Here is a 17,665-nt window from a genome sequence, read left to right on the forward strand (position 1 = left end):
CGTTGTAGTGGTCAATGAATTAAAAATATTCTAGCAAGGTGCAAATAGCAAGAGAGTACTGAACTCATCATGTTCTTAAAATTTAAATGGTATAGACTTTGACCAAAACTTTTCAACTACAGTGCCTCTCAAATTGTTACTCTCCTATATTATAAGCTAACTAATCCACAAGTACTGTTGTATAAAAATCATACAAATTGCATAAGAGAAACCACATACCACACATATATTCATACTAAGAAATCTATACATATCTGGCAAATGCCTTGGATCTATTCCATTTTTGTTTGACATTTTATACATTTTGGATCATTTTTACACATTTGGGATAATTTATGCATATTCTGATATTTTATAATTATGAATCAACTGAGATTATTATAATTATGAATCAATTGAGATCCTCATGCTTTGCAATACACTCAGTAATTCCAAAGTGCTTCTATAATTGCTAATAAACACAGTTTGTTAAAATAAAATATTCTTTAAGGCATTGTGCTTTATTGATTCATAAATATGTAGACAATGACATTCTTAAATTTTACATAAAATGTATACATTATGAAGTGGCATTTCTTTTTTTCAGATGACATTTCATTTTATGCCATTTCCTGTCATATCTTTGCCTTTCAGAATATGTAAATATGTATTTAATATTGAATATATTAACTAGCTTATTTTTAGTGATTAAACTCTTTACTTCTCTATGATTTTTCTTCAATTTTTTAGTTGCTTTTTTTAAGGGTTTACCTCAAATTGCATGGAATCTAATATTCCATGGTGATAAGTTATAAGTGGCTATGGTGGTGAGAGAACTACAGAGACTACATCTGACAGGAGAAATCAAATACTATGCAAAAAGGAACACTGATGATGTAAGAGAAAAAGTACTTCATCTAAAAATAAACTTTAAAAAAGTGATTAGTACCAAAAAATCTGACTAGATCAATTAAAATCATATTCACGGGCCTCCCCCGTGGCGCAGCGGTTGAGCGCTGGCTTGCGAATATGCCCACAGCCTCCGCAGTGCCAATTCGATCCCTGGCTGCTCCCCGGGCACCGGAGGAGGGTCCCGCATGGCACACAGACCTCTCCTGCTGCCAGCTGCTCTCCTCAGCAGTGTACTTCAATCCTTCTGCCTGCTCTGCTCCCTGCTCTGGCTCTGGTGAATTCTCTCACCCTCCGGAACTTCTGACTGTACCCAGTGCTTGTATAAACAAACAAACAAACAAACAAACAAATAAATCTTTAAAAAAATAAAATCATATTCACAAAGTAATTAATATTCTAGTTTATGTGACATAATAAGCATTGTTTCTGAATTCAGTCAATGTATTCATATTAACTTTATAATTTACATCCACTAATGAAAATAAAATGAGGGCCTCCCTGGTTGTCTAGAGATTAAGTCTCAGCACTATTACCACTGTGGCCTGAGTTTAATCCCTGGCCAGGGAGCTAACCCACATGGCTTAGCAGACCTCGCCTGTCTTACCTACTGCTCCCCTTAGCAGTATATATCAGTAGATCTACATGTTCTGCTCCTCAATGTCTGTGGTGAATCCTCTCATCCCCCGCACCTCTGCCCTACACCCCAGTTCTTGCATGCTTAAATAAATAAATAAATAATGAATGAATGAATGAATGAATTGGTCTGCTTCTGAGACAAAGCTTGATGTATTTATAAGCTATAATTAACTATTTCTTTTTCGACATATCTTTCTTCTTTTAGCATCAGTGGTATTTCTTTGACTATCAAAAAATCATGGGAGCAATTTATATTTTCAATAAATTTAGTGATTCCATTCTTTAATTTAGAATAACTTCAAACCAACTGAATATATTTTAATTCTTTAAATCACTAGTGATTATGACAATAACAAGATTTTCCCATCATCATAAATTCTACTATCACAGCAATTAATTTTTCTTTTGAGATGAAAAGGAAAAATGTAAAAAAGTGACTTTCCTCCAGAAAGGTCTTTCTTCATATGACCCCAAAGTAGGGTAACCTTTTGCCTGGTAATGAGAAGAAACTACAGCAATATTTTAGGATCACACAGTGCTATTTTCTGTAGTCAGTCTGTTAGTGATGTGAATATGCTTGTGATCTGAAGAAATTGTTTTATTGCATTTGAAATATCTGGCTTATGACCCATACTCGACTTCCTCTCTCCAATACTCCCACCCATTAAGAGAATTTCAAAAAAAATGGCATTACTATAGGTGTAAATATCTTGGGATTCTGCTGGAAATAAATATGCAAGTATTTGGTTGCTTATTAGAACCATCCAAAACTTTATTGGAGATTAAATGAAGTCATAGAATATATAAAATTCTCCCAAAGTGAAGGTAACTCATTTATTTAATATAGACTTAGCATTTGAAAGCTTTTGTCAGGAGTAAAAATAATTCTGGCTTTGTTATGTTTTTTTCCAGTGTATAAAGATATTTAAGTAGCAAATTAATCAGTTAGTAGTGATTTTTTTAATGGATACTACTGTCTTTTTGGAACCTATGAAGAACAATGTCAGTCTCAAAGCATTTAATTATTGGACTGGGGATTATATCTCTAGTATAATGAAGTCCATGTTATTGTCTTGAATGATGTTGGTTCTTGATATATTGAATGTAACATGAAATACAACATCAAATTAGTAAATGACAAATAGTAGGTGTTTATATTGACTGCAGCAAGTGTATGTGGCAATAAATATTTATGTAGGGGTGTGTGTTTGAATAAACAGCAATTCATCAAGTCTTATCCCCAAAATAATATTACAGAGATTCCAGAATGGGTATGTTATTGGCTGATCATCTAATAAAATGTAGAGACCATGACTTTTAAATCAATTGGAACTCTTGCGTTTAATTGGCCATATATCTAAGAAACAATATGTTCAGTTTTTTAAAGAGAAGCATCTTTACCAAATGTCAATAGATTAAACTAAATTTTTAAAAGCATACATGTTAGTAGAGTTGATATTTAAAACATAATTGAAAAAGGTCTCTTCACTAAATACTCATTAGCTTTCTCTTTGAACTTTTTTTCTCAATAAAATAAATTATGAGTTCTGATCTTCTTTGTTTTGACTATCACATTTAATCATGGTTACACAGTAGCACCAAAATTAGGACAAGTACAAGAATTACAGGAGAGATCTTAAATTATATGAGCTCATTGCATGCTTCAAAGTTTTCATTTTCTGAGAAAAAAAAAAGTTTCCAACTGCCAAACTTTGCTGCATTTTCTTCCAAAGAAATATAACCCATTTTACCCCAAACTAAACAAAAGATACAATAGACTGATTTTTGAATAGATATGTTATCTACAGTTTATGGGACAGATAGTCCATTTAAATAGAAAAAAGGTTGATTTTACATAAAGCAATATAGAGTACAAAAGCACAGCTTTTGTAATTTTGGTAATATTGCAATTTTACAAACATTGCATAGTATGTGTAAGAAAATAGTTCCATTTTTTTATATATCTATATATACAAGAAAACATTTACATGAAAATTACAAAACAAAACAAATGAATAGTGGACCTGGTTTAAAGAATTATATAAATAACGAGACACTCAAACTTGAAATTACATATCTCCATTGTTTAGAATATCCTTGCACATCTTTAACCCTGTAGACTTTTATTTATAAATATTCAAACAAATGAGATATTAAGACTGCAAGAATGAAAATAATTACAGTTCATTATATCTCATTTCCTTATAGGCTTTTCATTGACTGTCCCAAAGAGTGGAGCCATTTCAATCAACCTTTAAAAAGTAGCCCTCTGGTTCTAAAACTATTTAAAATTAATTATATTCTTAAAAGAATCTTTAGCAAGCAATGAAAGGTTAAATTCAGCAGAGTAAATCCATCTTGGGTTCATTTTGGGGTCTATTCTGTATATACTGTTTTTATGAATACCAGGAGTTTATTATGCACATAGAAAAGATAATCAGACTACACTAACCAAGTTTTCCTTCCAAAAAAGAAAGCATTAATTTATGACCTACTGCTCAGAATCCTGTAAGGAGGATGTATACTATCTCATGTTACAATGATAAGCCCTCCTGTTCATTGGAAAAATTAGTAGAAGCAGCAGTGCAATAGTTAAATACAATAAAAATTCCAGTCTTTGGTCTTTAACATTTAACAACTAGTGGACTATAGTATAAAACAATATGAATAACAGTGTTCAATGAGGTTATTCCTTAGCTAATGATTGTTTTAAAAGAATAAAATACAATTTTAAATTGTGATAATTTTGCAATATTAATTACTGTAATATATACTAGTACATACAGAAAACAATGTCTTCAGATTTCTTTAAATATGAGCACATGAGCAATTCTAATTAGACCAAAGCTACTGGAAGAATAAGGTGACAAGACCTCACTCATATGAAACTCAAATGTGAGTTTGGCTTTGATAGTTGTATAGAGAATTTGGCTACAAAATATCTTCAACTATTTTATTAATTTAATATTATGGTAATGACATAATCAGCTATAAAATATAGAACTAAATTCATTAAATGCTCTCCGGTGCCTTACCTACTGCTGCCTTATACAGAGATACCATGCTTATAATGATGTAATTCATTAGAAGTTTTAGCAAATGCCAGGTTTATAAAATGAGGCACTGATCAACTGAGGAATTTGGATTGTAGATTATGTAGGAATTTTGAATGGATAACATCTAATAACAAATTCAGCAAATGATATTTGTGATCAAATCATCTTTTCAAAAGACCATTGTTTTATGTTTTATGGTAATAAGTAATAACAGAATAAGTAATATTAAGTATTAATATTTGGTAAATATTTCTATTAGTTTCCTAAACAGAGATTTTTTTTTATAAGAACCAAACACATTCATTTCTTTTTTAATGACAACCATATTACAGAATCCTGTTAACTAAGCATGATTTTCTGAAAAGGACATGATGTTCAAATGCCAAGAACAAGAAAGGGAATACAAAAAAAAGGAATATGGATTAGGATGCTGAAAACATTTGCATTTCAACATTTATAGACAGCATTTTAATGTGTAGGATATTAAAAAAAAAAAGTTAGCTCAGACTAGTCCCTGAACCCAAGATTGCTGCCTTTTAAGTGAATCAATAAACATAGAAATGAAAGTAAAGAGAACATCTATTTTGTTATATGCCTCTCACAGAAAAGTAAACTATAATTTGGATAATTAGTTTCATAAGGTCAAAGAAGTAGGTAGGGGAAAACTGGAACTAAAATTCATGGCTCAATTTTCAGAAATTTGGGGCACTGTAATCTAAGATTTCCAGGATAATGTAAAATTTTGAAACATTAACTTATCTCCAGTCCTTAGATAAAGAATAATGTACCAGGCTAAAAGCTTATAGTTTGTAATTAAGTAAGAAAAAATATGACTAAGTTCAATGTGAGCATTTTGGTGATTTTGAGCAAAACAACTAGGAAATTTAGAAGTCTATTTTTTTGAGTGTCTTATTGGAACTATTCTGAAAGAGAAAAGAATAATTTATCCTTTTTGCTTCTCTCCTTTTAGCCCAATAAAACTGAACTCCAGTTTACCCATTCCTTGCTAAGAATTTAAATGTTAGGAACACCGTGATCCTCTGCCTGCCATCTTCCTTTCTTGCTTTCTCTTGCTACCTCACTTAAAGTTTAATTTCCATATGCTTTAAAACAATCTTTTTCTAATTTTAGTTTAGAAAAGATGAAATTTTTATCATCTAAGTAAAGTGAAGTACATGTAAATATTTTGTAATGTAAAATGTTACTGGAAAAACAGATAATGAATCTAGTTAGTCTGCAACTAAGAAAAGTCTGTATAGAAAAATAATCAAGCCTTCTTTTATGTGGAAATTTAGGACTTTCTGGAGCAGTGTTACGTTCAATAGAAACTTGAACATGGAGGCTAATTAGATTCCTAATTACTTAGATTCTAAGGAATCGAATATAGCCAGACAAATAATTTAAATAAACTATTTAGGGATGGCTAAAAAGCCAATTGTATCACTACTTTTTCTACTAAATTGAACATATTTTTTACATCATCTAGACATAGTCTCCATCTCTTAACATTTATTTTGAATGGTGTCTATAATGATTTGAAACATATTTAAATTCAAAATTTGACAGTCGACTGAAATTGTTTTCTTACATTTTTTTTTCCCTTCAGCACTCTTCATCTTTTCTCCTCTTACATAATTTAAATTTTCAGCAGTCCCTTCCATCTCCTACGGTATTTGTTCTGGGATAGGACATGTTAGAGCTGTAAGGAATCTCCAGAGACCATTTGATTCAATACTGTTGTTGTAAATTTGAGCAAACTGAATCCTGGAAAGATTCCCAGACTGGCTAAATCAGCTCACTGATTAGCAAAAGACAGAACTGAGATTGGAAACAGGCTAATTACTAATCAAAAGAATTGTTCCCATTTGACTAAGAAACTTCCTAATCGTTTTAAATTGGGGATGGTTAGAACTTGAATATATCTCAAATTATTATAGTGTTTGTCTAAAAATCCATAATATAGTGATTAGCACCCATAATTGTTCAAAATTTCTTGTATTTTACTTTGTATATTTTGCAAAATCCAATAGGAGAATTTCTCATTAAATTCTAACATTTTAAATAAATTAACTCATGTGCTATATGACTTTTTAAGCAGTTGCATATCTTATTTCTTACTCCAGTATTGACTTAAAGATTTATATAATAACCTCAAACATAAGTCAAGTTATATTTGAAAAGTGATGACACTTGAATAGCTTTCTGACTCTTCTGCTGAGTACAGAATGCATTTAGTGAAATGGAACTTTTTCAATTATTCAGTGTTAGGTTATCCAAACAAGATAATTCTGGCCAAACAGTTCACTTTGTTACTTATATTACCCAATTTTCCAGTTTTCACTAACCAAATTACTTTAACAAGTTCAATCTCTCACTTAAGCTGTGCTGTAGAGGCCTGATCTCCAAAAGTTCTGCAGTCATGGATCCACAAAATGAAGCTCTCACACATATAAGAGTGTACAGTGTGTGTGTGTGGGGGTGTTGACACATGAACATTAAGAACTTACCTTAAGGTAATCGAGTTACTTTCTCATAACAAATATTTAATACAGTGTTATATTCCTGGATTCTCTAGATTTCATGAATTTGAGTTGAGCGTTGTAATAACCAAATCTAAAGTATGACGGAGTTATTCGGAGTTAATTTATGAAAATAAAACAGTGGAGAATGGGAAGAACTATTATTTCTGATGTAAGATTATCTTAACAGTCTAATTAAAGTAAATGTTGAGTTTAAAGAAATGTGATTAGATTCCTTAAAATATGAATCTAATGGAGTAAAAACATTTTCAATAATTTTTTTAACATTTGTGTTTTTTACTCTTAACTAGGGATTTTTGAATTTAATTTCTAATCTTCAATCTTAACCTCAATAAAAATACATAGATATAAATCTGAAGATGATATTCCAATGGAAAGTGAAGCCATTCTCAGCATTATGCATTGCATTAGTATTTATTTATTTAGAAGATGTTTGAATTTTAGCAGTCAGAGTCAAGTATAAAGTGAATGGAGCAAAGAAAAATTATACTATTATAACCTAGGTGGAAAGGATAGCATGTGAACTAAAAAAAAAAAAAAAAATACTATGGATACCACACCAACAGTATTGCCCTCTTAAACCTACCTTATATTGCAATAAATTAGATGTGTTTAAAAAGCAAATACGTTACATGCAGTAGCCAACTAATACTACATAAGGCCATTCAGATCTGACAAATGACATTATAATGGCATTTTGATAATTGTGTAAAGATTATATTGCTGAGTACTTTCAAAATTACCTAACGTACAAAATTCTAGACTTAGTAGACAAAGAGTAACAACACATTGAATTTAAAGAAACAAATAAAACTCAGGGCGGGATTCTGTCTTGTTTTGTTTTGTTTTGTTAAAAACCAGGTATTGAATTGAATATTTAGTAAAGCAAGCATTACATAATGCTTCAAAATTTTAAAATTTGGGGGATAAAAGTTTACATCCAAAAAAGATGAATGGAAAATTGTGCTTTCAATCTGTAGAATTAGTTTTCTTACAGGGTTAACCATTTCATCTTGCCATTGGATACCGGGAAATTCATCTATGTAATGTATCTATGTGCAGTTCATATCCAGGTCCTGCAAAAATCTAAAACTGTGTGCTTCACTTCATGTAGCAAAGGCACCTATGTTATTCTCCCTTTTGAGCAAAAGTTATGATCCAGTTTTCCTGCTGAAGTTGATTTGTCCACTGCTCTGTCACTCGCACTCTGTATGTTGAGCGGTACAGTATATCACCAGAGAAGTGGCGCTGAATCCCTGCTTACACTGGAAGAAGTTGCTCTGTGGACCATTTGAAGACGCTCTGAACTGATCACAAGGGAAACCGAGCAGAACTGTGAAGCAGACGGACAGGAACAAAAGGCTATTCTGGTGTGAGGAGAAATCAGTCACTTCAGCTCCACAAGCAGATGTTGCTACTGGACTGACAAGTGGAACCTACTCCTGCTGGAGAAAGGTAAAGTTTGCCATTGGGGCAGACACACAGTTCATACACTGTCTGTCGAGAACTTGAGGAACCAGATGAAGATGAAAAGGAGCCGGTCGGTAGATTTCCCAGCCGGATTGTGTCTGCATTCAAAAATATCTAGGGAGAAAAGAAATTGCATTTTAGTTCATTTTAGCATTCTGCATTCCTCTCAGCTTTACAACATGGTCTAATAAAGAAGACTACACAACACACTATCCTATTGGTTTAGCTGCCATGCTTTGCTGAACAAACAAATTACATCCTCACAGTACAGCCCAAAAGCTCTGCAGCTATCTTCTCCTTTGAGAAATGATGCATTCTGACAGAGAGCCCTCCATCTGAAGAGCAGGAGTGTGCAATCTGCTTAAGGGGTCAACTCAGTTATTCAAACACCATAGAAAATAAATGATTTTGACAGTCTCTCTCAATTTAAATTCTTAATCACTCCTAGTCCAAAAAATAAACAAAGAAACAAGGATGTTTATGGAGAGGACATTACTAAAGGGTTAGGCAATTAATTAAAAAAAAAATTACTCCCTAGTTTAATATTTTTAAATACTAATTAAACCAAGTTGAGTCACTGTCTAAAGGATATACTGAATGGTAACTGACACAATTAGCAACTGATAAAATTGAATTTAAAAAATCTACAAAACATATTACCTAGATTCAACATCTATTTTGCTAATTCTTCTAACAGCAAAATGACTCAATACTTGAAGGGACAGTCATCACAAATATTGACATGCATGGAGAAAGTTCCAAAGAAATAAAAATTGGGTATCAGTTTTGACCAGCAAAGAAACAACTTTCACTTGTTATTGATTGATTATGTTGTTATGTAGCTGGTTACTGCCAAAAGATATCTCTAAATAGAAGAATCAGAGTATTTCATTTTCTACATATTTATCCTCATCTAAGTCCAGTTCATTTCTTAATAGGAATCCTGCAACAGTCCCCCTTTTTACCTCCCAGCTGCTATTCTAGTGTTCTTATAGCATGTTTTACATTACTACTAGAGTCAAATTTGAAGAAGTGCAAATCAAGTCATATTACCTAGTGCTCAAAACTCTCTAATGGTATCCCACTACATTTAAAATAAATCTTAATTCCCTTCCATAACTCACAGGTCCTATATAATTTGGCCATTACTCTATCATTTCCCATAATTCTTCTTGCACTTGTTCTTGCTTTTATCAAACAAAAAACTCTGGCTTTTGGCCTTCTCAACTGCCTATTTCCTTAGCCTGAAGTACTTATCTCAAGACACAAGTGGAGGAGATACTGACTGGACAGTTAGAGAACAGGGGTAGGAGGGAGATGATTTCCACTGTTACATTTCAAAAACTTCTCAATTTTTGAAACGCAGGAATCTATTGCATATTGTCAGTGAACCAGGAAAAGGATTTACATACTATATGCATGCATATCTTAGAATTATTTAGATGCGAGGATGTTTTTTTGAGATATGTATTAAAGGGTCACCATTATTGAAAGGACTTTTCTACAATTCTTCATTGAATAGAGTTGTTATACACCTGTATGATTTACATTAAACATTACAAATCATTTTGTAAAAATTAAAAAATAATTACAAAATTACAATAAAAAGTCAATTTCACATTAAATATTCTTGTGAATCACTTAAAATTAAAATGATTAATTTTATTAAATCACAAAATTAAAAAAATAGTAATGCTAATCATTAATCTCTCCTTATTAGTTTCACTTTTCTCTGTGTCAATCTCTTTCTAACATAATACTAGGTGTGTATTCATTCATTTATTCCTGATTCACTTACTTGCAAGTAAGATGCATATGGACAGGACCTGCCTTTGGCTCAGGGTCAAGAATAGTGCACAGAATTGTGCCAGTGCATATGTGACATAATGTTCTTCCCTCTCCTTGGACAGGTCTCTCTTCTCCACCATATCCCAGTTCAACTATGTTTTCCTCTGCAGACATTTACTTGATGTTCCAATTTGGAAAGAAAGGTTTTTCCATAGCAATTTATTACCACTATTATTTTATTTTGCTGATTGCTTGATATGTTTTTAATAGTTATATGTATATCTTACTTTCCCCATTAAACATGTAGTCAAAGGCAGAATCAACTTGAATTTTTTTATAACTTCATATGGATTCCACATAATACAAATATGGATTCCACATAATACAAATATGGATTCCACATAATACAAATAGTTGTTGAATAAATAATTGAATCAAAAAAATGAGTGATTGCATTTACCAATAGCATTCAAAGTCATAAAACATTATTAAAGCATCTGTTTGTAACTTAAATTTTGAAATTGATTACCCCACAATTACAACAGGCTTAAATGAGAGGGAAGCAAAGAAAGATAAACATGTTTTTTCTTCTAATTGTTTTAGAAGATTTTTTTCCCCCTACATGAATGTTTTAAATGCACAAAATTAGACAAAAGAAAGTGATTATGTGGTTTCTGGGTGTTGATGTTGGATCTCACTTCCGGTTTTGTGTTTCCATGCTGGGAGACATCAATGGCACAGATTCTTACACAAATTCTTACACACTCATCCCTTTCACTTTTGCACAGAGGAGGAGGGGAAGATTCCTCTCACTGGTTGAGTTTGAGAGATGGAGGGAACTTACATAACTCATTCCTCTTTGTTTGCTTCTTTTTTAAGGAGTGAGACTACATTCAGAGAGCAGATATTATTGTATCTTTGCAAATACCAAATTATAGGGAAAAACTCTAGTCTGTGGGATTTAAGTCTGAATATTTGGAGAAGAGTTCACTCTGAAAAAATACTAGGAGATTGTATTTTGACCTAGAAACCTTGAGGCATAGATAATAAAGAATAGTGCAAAAAATGTAAAGAGCATGTGGAAAGGAGGTTCATGAAGGACTGATCATAGGAAGGTAAGACACTGCCAATGATTTATTGATTAGTAAGCATATAAATAGATGTTACAGGTTCATCCCAGTGGCTTGTTGTCATCCCACCACATCACTTGTTTGTATAGTTATGGAACTGATTGTCTTTCCATTGGTGCAGCCTGAGTGATTAATCCTGAAGAATAGTTTCATACAGGTGAAGAATAGTTGCTCTTACAGGTGGGAATAGTTGTTTTACAAAGGTGGGGCATGTGAACATCAGCCTTGGAAAGCAAGTGCAGCTCTAGAGCACTCATCAACACTTAGCTGTGGAAGATCAGGGCCTTGAGGTGTGCAGCTGCTGTGTGTGTCCTCCAATTCTCACATTTATTTAGGGGCCACTCCAGAGAGCATTTAACTAGGTGACAACAATTAACTCCATAAATTTCTGAGATGCAAACTAGTTTCATCATTATAAAAGAGATCGATTTTGTTAATAAATTATAATGAACAAGTCCTTTAAAAAGAGAAAATTCTATTTTCTTGGCTTAATGTGGAAAATTAAATCCTGTGTGGTTAAAAGAGGTGTTATATATTGATTTTTCTTTTTATTTTTTTTAAAGATTTATTTATTTATATAAGCACTGGGTACAGTCAGAAGCGCGGGAGGGTGAGTGAATTCACCAGAGCCAGAGAGGGGAACAGAACAGGCAGACTGACAAATACACTGCTGAGGGGAGCAGCAAGCACAGCAGGAGAGGTCTGTGTGCCAATGTGGGACCCTCGCCCAGTGGCTGGGATTCGAACCGGCGCTGCAGAGGCTGCAGGCAGCCTGGCAACCCAGCGCCCAACCACTGCGCACCGGGGAGGCCCCTTTTTATTTTTTTAAGATTTATTTATTTATACAAGAACTGGGTTACAGGCCAGATGCGTGGGAGTGTGAGAGGATTCACCAGAGACAGAGCGGGGAACAGAACAGGCAGACTGATGAAATACACTGTTGAGGGGAGCAGCAGGCGAGACAGGAGAGGTCTGCAGCGCCATGTGGGTCTCTCCCCGGCTGGCCGGGATGGAACCCGTGCTGCAGAGACTGTGGATGGCTTCACAGTGTGGTGCTCAACCACCTGTCTTCCAAACCCAACTTTGCTGTAGGTTTCTGCAGAATAGACGGACTTGTCCCTGTCCCGGTCCTCTTCTGTCCTGCTCAGTTAGTTATTATACTATTCATTTTCCAACTTCTAAAATTAATATCTCTTTTCTATTTTGCCCTATAAACTGTATAATCTATTTGTTCTGAAACTCTTCCCAGTTCTCAAAATCACACCCTCGAGCTTTTAAGTTACAGTTCACTGTCTTGCTTCCACCAAGAATTAACAAATCTGATTCTGATCTGTTGAAATCTGGCCTATCACTGACATAGAAAAATTTAATTAATTTAAAAATAAAGATTGCTTTCTTCTTTCTCTTTGATCTCATTACCTACATGTTAGTCCCTTACTGCCTTTCATATGCTATAATGAACACTTGTGATGTTGCACCTCTAATTATGATTGCTGTTGTCTTCAGAGATGAACATTAAATTTCCAGTAATACTGTGTCTGAATTGACTGAAACTTCTGCAGTGCAGGATTTGTGTAATTTCATTCTTATATTTTCTATTTCTTACTTTGGTTATCTCAGTACTGTGCCAGTTCTGATATTAAACAGTTTAAAAATTAAGGAGCGGAACTTTATATCTTTCTGTATTATTTGGTAAGTGATCAATCTGCTTGTCTATGACATAGTCAATGAAGCAAAGAAAAAGATTTTTTATCATTTCACACTTCTTCCTAGGAAATTACATGCTATTGTTCTAATATAAAGTGCTGCACTTTTCTTTATTATTATTTATTTAATATAAAAAATGACCATGGCTGAACACGTCTAGCTATGATTTATTTATAGCATAATACCCAATTTACAACTAAATTATAACCTGTAATGGAATTCAAGGGTTCTGCTGATATACTGAATAAAAGACTATAAGTAAAGCAGTGCATAATAGGAGCAGACCAGAGATTAATAACCACTATATTTATTATAGGATGATTCATTATGAATATTTGAATGAAATGATTTGCATAATAAAAACAACTTCTAAAAACAATGTAAGACATTAAAGAAATCTTTCTGTCATGCCTTGGTAGATAACGTATTCTGGTCTGCAAATGCAGTGGATAGAGATTCTGAAATGTAATATGGATATATATGCACACATATATAAATTTTATAAAGCATATTTCTTGATCATTTAAATTGTAATATATAATAAAACTGGTCCAGTAAGTATGCTTATACAAAAGGAAATGATAAATTTATCTTGAATCAGCAAATGAGATAATAACATAAAGGTAAAAAGTAACATCTTCCTTTTTATTCTATTCATCTATGCTTTCATTGCAATGTCAGGGGGGCCATGCTCTGTTCTAGTGTATCTTTTAAAATTATCTCTTGATTCTTTTTCTTCTCAACTTGATCTTTGTGACTTCATAATGAAAAATAAATAAGCGGGGCCTCCCCTGGTGGCGCAGCGGTTGACTGCTGGGCTGCGAAGCTGCCCGCAGCCTCTGCAGCGCAGGTTTGATCCCTGGCCGCTGGTGAGGGTCCCACATGGCGCAACAGACCTCTCCTGCCAAGCCCGCTGCTCCCCTCAGCAGTGTATTTCATCAGTCTGCCTGTTCTGTTCCCCGCTCTGGTGAATTCTCTCACCCTCCTGCGCTTCAGACTGTACCCAGTGCTTGCATAAATAAATAAATCTTTAAAAAAAATAAGCATATTAAAGGAGAAAATCCTAAGGGAATTAACTGGTAGAATCAACAATACAACAGATTTAGAGTTTCAAGGACTTTGGGAGTTGTAGTAAAAATAAATGGAATAGAACATACATGTTATGTATAAGGATTTGAAATAATTAAGGAAGAGCTAAACCAAACTAACAAACAAAAGAGTAATTACCAAGAAGTTAAGGTAGAACTGAAAAACAGAGAATAACATCCTAGAAATGAACAATTCAATTACTAAAATAAAAGGTCTGTGTAGGTGCTAAATGAGATATTAGACACTGGAGAGAAACCTGGGCATGCAGTTCTAAATAACATATCAGAGTGAGAACAGAGAGACAGTAAAATAGAAACTAGAAAGCAGAGGCTAAAAGATTAGGAGACTCAGAAAATGAAAGCCTTTCTTCAGCATTTCAGAAAAAAAGCCACAGAGAAAACTGGGAGAGTTAACCCATGAAGTATAATTTTGAGAAATTTCTAGAATTAGCAAAAATGTGATTCTGAAGTCACAACCATCACTATACATGTAGTAAATAAATTTCATGAGTGCCTTTCACATTGTAGTAAAAGGTAGAAGACTTAAGACAAAGGGTTTATTTTTTAAATTCAATTTTATATGAGTTTACTTTTTTCAGTTATTTCTTTGCATTGCAAAGTTAATACTTATTTTATATCCTTATAACTATTACATTCATTATTTTTCATTAAAAATTCTCACCACAATCCCTTATATTTCCTTTACATCAGCTATTGAGAAAAAGCAGATGATATTTTATTTTCTAAAGATTATTTATTTATTTATTTATTTATGCATAGAAGAACTGGGGTGTAGGACAGAGGTACAGGGGTGAGAGGATTCACCAGAGACAGGGTAAGGAGCAGAATGGGCAGATCTACTAAAATACACTGCTAAGGGGAGCCACGTGTGCCACTTGTGCCAGGGTCAAACCTAGGCCATGATGGTAATAGTGCTGAGACTTAACTCCTACGTCATCAGGGAGACCCCAGACGATATTTTAAGGGAACAATGACTCAAAGGAGATTTGTGGAGGAAATAAAGTGACATAGAAGAAAAATATTAGCATGTATCTCCTGATAAAAGAAATAATAATCAGGTTATAGAGTAAAATAAACTTTTGTGTTTTTTTTTCCCTTTAGAAAAATATAGGTGCTACTTCTCTAAAAAGAAACAAATATCCAAAGCACTTTCTGAAGACCAAAATAGAACAAAACAACAAAAAACGATTGCCTTCATTCTTGAAATTATTTTGAACTTCATTGTGTTTATCTGTCTATTTAGAAACGGCAAGAATTTAGATTTATAACTGACTCATGAAATGTCTTTCAGTATAATATAAATGAGTTTTGACTTCAAAAATGTTTTATCAAATTTTATAATCAGTAAGTTTTAATATTCTCATAATTTAAGCTGTGCTTTGAAGTGGTTCTTTAAATTTCACCTGGGACCACATGCATGTAATTTCAAGAGAAGCCCCGTCAGCAGTAAAGGATCAGTCTCTACCCCTTAGAACTCACCTCCCCCTCTGTGGACTGCAAATGGAGCTCCTTCCTACAGGTGGCCTTGAAGTCTCCTGCAGCAGCACTCACCTGAACCCCTCGAGGAGCTTCCATTATCAAGGACCTGGTTGGTGATTCAAGTCTAAGAGAAAAACAAAAGAATCATTAATAGAAAAGGGAAAAATTATCATGAATTAAAAGATAACATCAGAGAACTAAAAAAAACAAATAATAGGGTAGACTAAATAAAAATCCTTGCCTTTTCAAGAAAAGTCAAAATGAATTTTAGAATGATTTTTGATTGCCTTATTTATTTTTTTGGCTCTATAGGAAACACTTCATTTGTTAACATCAATTATTTACTCTCATTTGCATAATGATTTAATAAATTTCTTGCAATTTCCCTTTGTACTACACATGGAAAGTAGGTCATGATAAATTTCCTTGTTTAAATATTTTATATATTTTCAATATTAATGATGGAGTTTTAATAAATGAATTTCTACAAACATCATGTAAGAATCCTTCTACAGACTCCCTATTTTGGAAAAATGAGAGTTTTAATGAAAATCATTAATATTAGGACCTTTAAAGTGTGATAAGTTTTACAAACTTGAAAAGTTTCAAATTAATCTTTATGCATCTAGAAATTAGTTAACATAGAGAGAGAAGACATTTCTATATCAAGTGACTTCTACTGGCTCAGGGAAATGTGCCCAGAACAAGTGACATTAGTATGAGAAATGGGTGTTTCACAAGTACAAATGTGACTAGAGGTTGAGTACATACATTTTGAGGTTAAAAATAAGTGTTTTAGATAGCTGTTCCTGCAAAAAATATATATATATAGTTGGAAGGTGACTTCCAAATTACCATTAGGTATAAAACTAGATGAAAGAGCAAAAGAAGGCAGAATACAGACAACAGAATATAGTTATAGAAAGCACTGTGTGAGTAGAGAGAGAATCCTTGAGAGAACTGGTCTTTTGGAGTAAGCACTGTTCTCTGGGGCAACACTTGCTCATGTTCCCCTTGACCACAAGACTTTAGGGCAAAAGTCCCCTCAGGCTGATATTCACCATTATCCAGAGCAATGGTTTTCTTTCAAGGAAAGAGATTCAGAACAGTTTTGCATAGAGAGAACCACATCAAATATTTTAATCCTTGAGGATTAGCTCCTTTAGTAGAGTAGTTGAACTTAAGAGACTTGAAAATGATATTAAAGGAATTGAACCAGCATTTAGAAAGAGTGATTTCACACTTTAAAAATTTTTTTCACTCACCAAAGCAATTTTGAAACTTTCATCTCTTGCACATCTTCATAAAATCCTTGAAGGGGTCAGGTTTTGAATATATGTTTTTTAAAAGAAATGTCTGTATTTTGTTATTTTTTTAAACAAAAATCACACTGTCATAGAACATTTGAAAACTTGAAAAAAAAATGAGCTCAATTTTTTTTCCACTCATATATCTTTTACTTTGCACATGGTATCTAAATTTCAAATATACACACACCAATGTTTGTTTTATAATTCATTTCTTCAAATATACCCCAAATATATACCATTTTGAATAGTATATATATGGTCATAACTGTTTCCATTTGTCAATTATTCATAACATTAGTTGTAATTATATAAATTTGGATATGATGAAACCATTCACACAGAAATTAGTAAGATTTATGTCCTAAAACAGATTATGAATCTGACATATAAAGACACATAACTAAATGAATTTACAAATGTGAGGAAAAAGCGCATTTATTTTAAAATAGAATTACCACTTCTAATTATCTATCCAAAAGACATGCAAGCACTATTTGTAAAGATGTGTTCACTCCTATGCCCATTGGAACATTATTCACAATACCGAAG

The 17,665-nt window shown here is 33.0% G+C and overlaps 1 protein-coding gene across 3 annotated transcripts in view; it reads right to left on the reverse strand.

The window, feature by feature from the left end:
* Positions 1 to 8,515: 8,515 nt before the first annotated feature.
* Positions 8,516 to 17,665, reverse strand: part of SGCZ (sarcoglycan zeta) — a gene marked incomplete at both ends in the record, with an annotated part of 897,398 nt that continues 888,248 nt past the window's right edge. For all 3 annotated transcript variants that reach the window (XM_084232793.1, XM_084232794.1, XM_084232792.1), the window contains 2 exons: positions 8,516 to 8,707; positions 15,807 to 15,930. In XM_084232793.1, the coding sequence (XP_084088919.1) occupies positions 8,516 to 8,707; positions 15,807 to 15,930 (316 nt within the window). The remainder of the gene's footprint in view (positions 8,708 to 15,806; positions 15,931 to 17,665) is intronic.

The sequence above is a fragment of the Talpa europaea genome, assembly GCF_964194135.1.
Source record: "Talpa europaea genome assembly, chromosome: 4".
NCBI lineage: Eukaryota > Metazoa > Chordata > Mammalia > Eulipotyphla > Talpidae > Talpa > Talpa europaea.